General features: G+C 34.7%; 1 protein-coding gene across 8 annotated transcripts in view; it reads left to right on the top strand.

The window, feature by feature from the left end:
- Window positions 1–7954, top strand: part of BTBD9 (BTB domain containing 9) — a 550633-nt gene that overhangs the window by 385456 nt on the left and 157223 nt on the right. For all 8 annotated transcript variants that reach the window (XM_056818165.1, XM_056818162.1, XM_056818164.1 and 5 more), the window contains one exon: window positions 2145–2334. In XM_056818165.1, coding sequence (XP_056674143.1) covers window positions 2145–2334 — 190 coding nt within the window. The remainder of the gene's footprint in view (window positions 1–2144; window positions 2335–7954) is intronic.

Below are 7954 nucleotides of genomic sequence, written 5' to 3'. Positions count from 1 at the left end.
CTAGCCCTTACCACTCTTCTGCCTTGGAGCCAATACACAGTATTGACTCCAAGATGGAAGGTAATTTCATTCTTCCTTCCATTCTGCTGACTCTTTAAGTTTCCATTAATCTTTTGCTTCTTGGGTGTCTTTGTCCCTTGATCCCTTTTAGTTTTTCTTTAACCCTTAATTTGAAGAAAAAAAATTACCTTAGAAAAGGTAAACTGATTAAAAATAACTCCAAAATGCATGACATATCTGGGACTTAGTCTTAAGACACACTTAAGACTTTTATAAATGTAATTTAAAATATTCTTTAATGAAATAAAGTGACTAAAATAATTAGATTTTCAGTGCTCATGGTTGGATTAAGTCAACATAATACACATGATTTTATCTAGAATAATTTGTATATTTAGTGCTATACCAACCAAATTACTAAGTGATATATAGACCTCAAAATAAGAAGAGGAAGGAAGTAGCACAGATCACAGCTTCTACTATAAAGCAGTCATCAGAAAAGCTACTTATTCTGATTAAAAGTTTGAAAAGTTTATCATCAAAACAAACTAGATAAGCAGGAATCAGAAGCAATAACTCAGTAAAATAGTATTTAATAAACCTAAGAAAATAAATTACTTGTGTGGATTATTCCCTCTTTGACAAAAAGTGCTAGGAAAACTAGAAACCAGCTTGGCAAGACCCATCACCTTATTCTTCATACCATGGTTAATTCAAAATGGATATGCAACCTGAAAATGGAAGGTCACTCCATTTTTTAAAAAATCAAAGGAGAATGAGATGAGATACCTCTCATATGGATGAATTTAGAGGAAGAATTCTTATATAAGGGATAGCAATTGTCACAAAAGGTAAAATATAATTTCGGTCACATCAGATAAAACTTTTATAAAATAACCTATGCAACTAAGATAAAAGAAGTTGTTAACTGAACAATGTTAGCATCAGGTATCTCTGGTATGGGTCTCATATCCTATATACAGTGAATTCAAAACAGTACATGAAACCAAGAACCATTTTTCCTCAGATAAGGAGAATACTAGAGACTATTAAAATCATCTCTCAGGAACTGATTGTTAAATTTTCAGCATTGACATTTACAACTTAAAAGTCAGCATACCTACAAAATCAAACCTCATTCATTTTACTTATTGTCTAGGTTTAATTTGACGCAAAAATGTGGATAATACAGATTAAATATAAAAATGTATCCTTCAGTGGAGAGACAGTTGTTAAAAATTTATGAACACACTCCTGAATATGTGATCAAAGGAAATAAATAGCCAATTCTCAGAATAATTATAAATTATTCACAGCCATATGACAGATTGTTCCATATTACTAATAAGAGAATTCAACTGATACCTACTGATGAAACAATGAATTGATCTAGCCACTAGTAATTATTCAGAGGAAATAACTAAAATGTTTATATCTTTTGCATCAAAGATTCCATTTCTAGACATATTCTCCAAGAAGGATCAAGGCAGGTCTCATATTCTCAGAATATTCATAACACCAATTTTCCTGGTGGCAAAAAAACAAATAAAATGCCATCAGTTGAGGCAGAACTAAACAAATTACTTTACATGAATATAAGAAGTCATTCCTGTTCTATAAGAAATGATTAATTAGAAAAATTCAGCAAAGCACAGGAAGACTTAGTTGAATTAATGAAAAGTGAAGTAAGCAGAACCAGAGAAACAATACACCCAATGACCAACACAAATGAAATTGAACACTATTTAATTATAATTTCCAGATATGGGTCCAAGAAAGATGAGGAAATGCAAATCTGTCTCATTTTTTCCAGAAGTGGAAGACCATACTTATGGAACATTATACATACAGTCAAGCTTAATTGAAGTGTTGATTAGTTTTGCCAAACCATTTTTTTCCTCTTCCTAAAAAATTCTGTTCCAGGAGATGACTTGTTGGATAGCAGAAAGTAGTGTGATATATTTGTTAACAAATTATATACAAATAAAAATTACCAATAATTTTTAAAAGAATTATTTGAATCAAAAAGTCTTAATTTACATGGTATAATAGTAATATGGTATTTTCTAATCTACTTTTTGTACTTAATTTAAAATAGGCTGCCTCTTTTATTCTGATATCAAATTTTATATTGCATTTCACAGTTCCAATGGACAATGTTGCAACAATTGCTGATTGTGCTAGTGTGATTGAAGGTGTGAGTCGTAGTCGCAATGCCTTGTTGAATGGTGACACCAAGAATTATGATTGGGATTCTGGATACACCTGTCACCAACTAGGAAGTGGTGCCATTGTGGTTCAACTGGCACAGCCATATATGATTGGGTCAATACGGTAAGACAGTTCCTTTTCCTAATGAAATATCAAGATATGACTTTTGTGGTCCTAATCATTTGTCCACATTAGAAGAGTGATTGTTCAAAGACTTATCTAAGTCAGGAAGTCCTTTTTAGAATTTGCTTTGTCTGACATTTTTAATTCTCTGTGCAGTGAGGAGATATAATATACACAGATCTCAGGTTTGCAGTTAAAATGCCTGTTTTCCCAAATTAACTGAGTGATGACTCTAAGTTATTCACTGATCTGAGGATAGGTCAGAAGCTGTGATCCAGAGCAGTTATGTCACCAGTACATGAGGACTCACAGAATAGAATTTTAAACATTGTGGACAAAATAGAATTTGAAAAAAAATATTTTTAAACAGCCCCTTTGCAATGTTACTTTTTGACTCAATACCTTTAGAGGAATCTATTTGTAGAAAAAATGCAAAGCTACTTCATATACGCAGTGAATTTCAAAATCTCAGAACTGGAAGGGACCTTTGGCCATCTAGTTCAACTCATATTTGAAAAAGATGCCCCTTTCCAAAATACTTTATTTTCTAAAATACTCAAATACATGCAAATTCTGGTTAAATATCCCTCAGGGCTTGTTCTAAGCATTTGGACATTTTTCATGACACTAAACCTTATTTGCTTAATTTGTATGACTTAACCTGCTGCTCTTAATTCTTGGGGAATGCATGCTTGTTCTTTATGATCACCTCTTCCTTTTTAGATATTCACTGGCCCTCTCCCTCTTTAATAATATATCCTAGCATTTTTTTTTCAAGAATTAAATAACCCCCACTAGCCTATAGCTTAAAATTTTTTTGTTGGTATCATTGAAGATTACTGGCTGTTATAACTTCGGTGGCTAATTCTATATTTGGAGAAAAGAATGCTCAGCTTATAATGAATGTTATTCACAATAAATAATAGTAGAACTTTTACTGTTGATATTTATATAATAGGGATGAAACCAGGTAGTATAGTCTCATTTTAACCAGAGTAGAAAATGTTATCCACAACCATGGCAGTTTCAAATCCCACAGAAACCACCTATAACTTCTAAGAGAAAGTGAATTCAGAAGAATTTCCCCAAGCAATCTGAACTGCTGCTCAAAGAAAGAGATTTCCAACCATAGGAGAAATGTTAAAACAGTTTAGTGAATTAAGAAATAAATACAATATTTTTAAATATATCAAATTTTTAAAAGATACACTTCTGGGGAAATGAGTTGAAGTAAGATTAGTATTTTATCTACATATGAATCTAGAAACAGGAGTCGTAATTCAAATAATTATATACTCATATAGTTTGGAAAAAATGTTAGAGGTTATCTAACATATTCTCTCACTCTATACAGAAATCTTCTCTCTCCTATCTGTCCCTTAGAGATAGGCATCTAGCCTCCATTTACCATGGCTCAAGTGATGATGAACCCATCCAGATTCCACAAGATCAACCACCTAACTTTTGGGCAGCTCTAATAATCAAAATTCTTGGGAGGGGGTGTTTATTTCTTTTTGGTTCTGTTGTTTTTTTTTTAACTATCTTGAGCCTCCCTGATGTAAGCTTTTGCTTATTCTCTGAGAACTATACACCGGAACTCAGGAGAGTTTTCTCAATGGGTTTCCCTTCTAAAAATGAAACTAATGAGCAAAGCTCCTTTGAATTTGTTTCTCCAAGTAGCACAGAGAAATTTAAAACCTTTTTTTTTTTTAACTCAAATCATGAAGTTTTTTTCCCTAGAAGGGTAGAATTTTTTCTGGCCAGGATGTGTTGCAAGTTTCCTATTCATACTAGATTTATAAAGGGACTCTGTCAATCAGTCCATGTGCCTCATACCATGTTTGTTATATCACTTTGTAATATGGCAAGTAAGGTCATACAAAAAGAGAATAGTATCCTCCAGCTTAATGACTGAGTAGTTTGGAGCAATCCCATAACAGCCATGTCCTTTGTTTTTATTGTAAGGGAAAATAATTGAGGACTTCTATGTAGTAAGTAAATCCTTTTAAAATCCATTCTTAATGAGAGATATTTTTTCAGATATAGTGTAGAAGAAAGCTGGAATAAGAGAGATTCTGAAAATTTAAGCCAATCTCCCTAATTGTGTCTTACCCCCAAGAGGCAGCTAGTGGCAAAGTAAATAGAATGCCAGATATAAGAGTTAGGAAGACCAGAATTCAGATCTGACCTTGGACACTTGGTCAACTTGGAAAAACACAGAACTACTAACATAGTAATAAAAACCAATTCTTTAATCAGGAAAGAGATAGGTCCATAATAATTGGCCACTACACAGAACCAAGCACCAAATACTACACAGTCAAAATCCTAGGGTTTTGTATCCAGGGACAGTATCTCTGGGAGGATCAACACACTAAAAGATTCTACAAAGTATAATAGAACTTGGGGAACTAAGGACAGGATATATGATTGATTGACATTACCCTGACTACCAGGAAATAAGTAGTCCAAGACAGGATTATCAGGAAGAGGCTGTTGTTTTACAATGGATACAAAAGGGAAAAGTCCAGCCAAGATCTTTACTACCTGGGAAAGGACTTTGATACAGTGGGAAAAGCTACTAGGACAAAAGGATATATAACATTTTATTAGTTCTACTAGTCCCACCTGAACTGGGACCATTAAGTACTTTAAGGTCTATTGTTCAGTCTGAAATGGGTAAGTCTGGGACCAGGACAAACTTGGGGTTCCCAAAAAACCCAGTTCACACACATAATTTAACACTTAACAACACTTATGGCTGTGTGACTCTGGGCAGGTCACTAACTTCTACTACCTTGGTTTCCTTAATCCTAAAATAGAGATAGCATCCACCACCCAGGATTATTACAAGGTTCAGATAAGAAGACCCCCCCAAAAAAATAATAAATAAATAAATATACCATAAGGTACTATATAAATATTAACTATTTAAAGATTTAGATCAGCTTTCTCCCCTCTCACTCCCCCCTCCATAAAATGGGAATTGTTGGTGGATTACAATGTGAGATCCTCCCCAGATATGGCTTTCTACTTATTTTCTTCTCGGATTTCAGGGACTTGAAGGCTATCAAAAAATTAAATTAATTAATTAAACATCAATGTTTTTAGTTATATAGTTTATTACATAAGCACCAAATCTTTTTAAATATTTAGAAAGAACATTTTCAAAGTAGCTTCCCTGATTTCTCTTTTAAACTGTTTTTTTTTCCCCTCATAAGAGTGAAAATCCAGACACTACTGCATTTCCAAGAACTGTAGTTTTTGGTGTGTGACTGTGCCCAAAGGACAGCCCATTAAGTCAAGAAAGCTGTTAGGTTCTAGAGTTGGAGATCTCTTTGTAACTGCTAATAGGGCCTCTGAGGAATTAGTTGAAGGAAGCAGCGAGCCTTCCTCATTTCCTCCCATAAAAAGTAAAGTAAAAAGATAAAATAACGCCATTATAATAGAGTAAGGGTTCTTTCATATCAAGGTTAAAACCTATCAAGCTTAGTACAACTTAAGAGGTGTTTTTAACTAACATGGGGATTTGATGACTGGATTTCTTGGAGTACAAAGTGTGAACCTCTTCACAAAAGGAAACTTTATAATAGGCTAAGTTACCAGTTGAGAACAAGAGGAAGGGAGCCCTTAAACTCTCAGACTAAAAGGTTTTACATTTGATAAGTGTGGAATGTGGTAGTACGCTAAGAAATAAAGTTCAGATCTCTCTAAAACACCCTGAAGGGACTTGTATAGTGTCAACATGGAATTAGAAACCCCAAATTTGTACTCTAGTAAGATCTGATGAACCGCAAGTTTTAAGACTAGCTTGTAAGTTGGAGACCCCAAAGCTTGTACTTGTTCCCTGTTCCTGTGAGAATCCACCCTGAAGGGAATCTCAGTCTAGCAGTTTCAGACTGAATAATGGACCCTAAGGTAAAAGACAATCCCTGTCAGGTAGGGCCAAATCCAGACCAAGTGATTCTGATGTAGTAGACAGCATGTCAGTCTTGTAAACTAAAGGTCCTGAGTTCTATCCTGGAAAGGAGGGTGTGATACAGTGGGAGTTCTAGAGACAAGAAGAGTCAAGTAGATTCTCACAGGAACAGGGAATAAATACAAGCTTTGGGGTCTCCAACTTACAAGCTAGTCCTAAAACTTACAGTTCATCAGATCTTACTAGGCTATAAGTTTGGGATATCTAGATTCCATGTTGACAGTAGTATAAGCCTAGAAGCAAGAGAAAAGTCTCAAAGACCTACTCTGGTATCCCTGAAGGCCTTGCCAACAGGCACCCAGTATGTAAGGCATCCAAGGAAGCTCTAGGAGGGGTTTAAGGATCTCTGGTTTGGTTCTAGCACCAAACTCTAGTTAGTCGATTCCAATTGGTAGGTCCCAGGAGTTCAGAATCAGGAGAAAGACTCTGGACAAAGCCCAACCCAAGATATCTCCTAATGTCTTTAAGGAATCTTAGTATAGGAGTAAACTCTTAGCCTAGAAGCAGGAGGGAAAGACTCCAGTTAACCTAATGCAGGAGGAGGATCTGCAACTCTGGCCAGAGAGAGCTTCCCCAACAAAGCCTAACAGCAGTATGCTTAGAATCTTGAAGAAGGGTCTTTACTATAATCAAAACCAGACAATCTTTGTCCATGCCATTCATTCATAGTCTGGCCCAAACACTGGTCTTCCGTCCTCCCTATCCCTCTAATCAACAATAACTGACCTTAAAAATAGGTCTAGAAGAGTTATTCTAAATATCCAACTATTTGAAATTCATGACTAAACAATGTCTAAATACAGTATTTCAAGAAGTTACCAATGAAAATTGTCCTGAACTCTTAGAATCAGAGGGCCAAATACAAAGAACTCACTAGTAACTTCCCAAAATAAACTAAAGAAAGAAAAGATCCTACAACATCATAGCCAAAATCCAAAGCTTCTAGTTCAAAGAGAAAGAGTTCAAAAAAAGCCAAAAAGAAAAAAGAGTTCAAGTTCCAAGAAGCCACATCAAATATCATACAGGATCTAGCATCTGTTCCTTTAGGAGAGGAGAGTTTGTAATACTACATTCCAAAAGGTAAAAGATACAGGCTTATAACTGAGGAAAATCTTAAGTATAATCATACAAGTTTTGGGAGTGGAGGGAGGTGGAAGGAGGAAAATGGAACTTACCTACAAGAGAAGATTTTCAAGCATTCTAGATGAAAAGACAAGAGTTGAAAAATGGAAATGCAAAAAGAATATGTAGAAAAACATCAAAAAGGACACATTGTTTCTTTGAAAAGGAATATATAGGAATTAATTGTTTTCATGTTAATTTGGGGAAGAAAACAAATGTCTTCTCAAGACTATCTTTTTAGGGTTATATAGAAAGGTAAAAATTACAGATGGTTTTGTTCTGTTTTGATGGTCTTAAGGGAAGACAAAATACAGTCAGGAAAGGAAAAAATAGAAGAGGCAGTTGGAGAGGAAAATCAGTATCACATAATAGAACTGCATAAGATAAAACATATATAATCATAGAAGAGGAAATGAGCATCCCATGAACTTCACTTTCATTCAGCCAGATAATGGATATTGTAGTGATTAAAATAGTGGAAGACATAAACTGTGGCAGATAAACGAGTGGATGGCTTAA

Source organism: Monodelphis domestica, chromosome 2 (assembly GCF_027887165.1).
Source record: "Monodelphis domestica isolate mMonDom1 chromosome 2, mMonDom1.pri, whole genome shotgun sequence".
Lineage (NCBI taxonomy): Eukaryota > Metazoa > Chordata > Mammalia > Didelphimorphia > Didelphidae > Monodelphis > Monodelphis domestica.
This window is presented reverse-complemented; position numbering and strand designations above follow the sequence as displayed.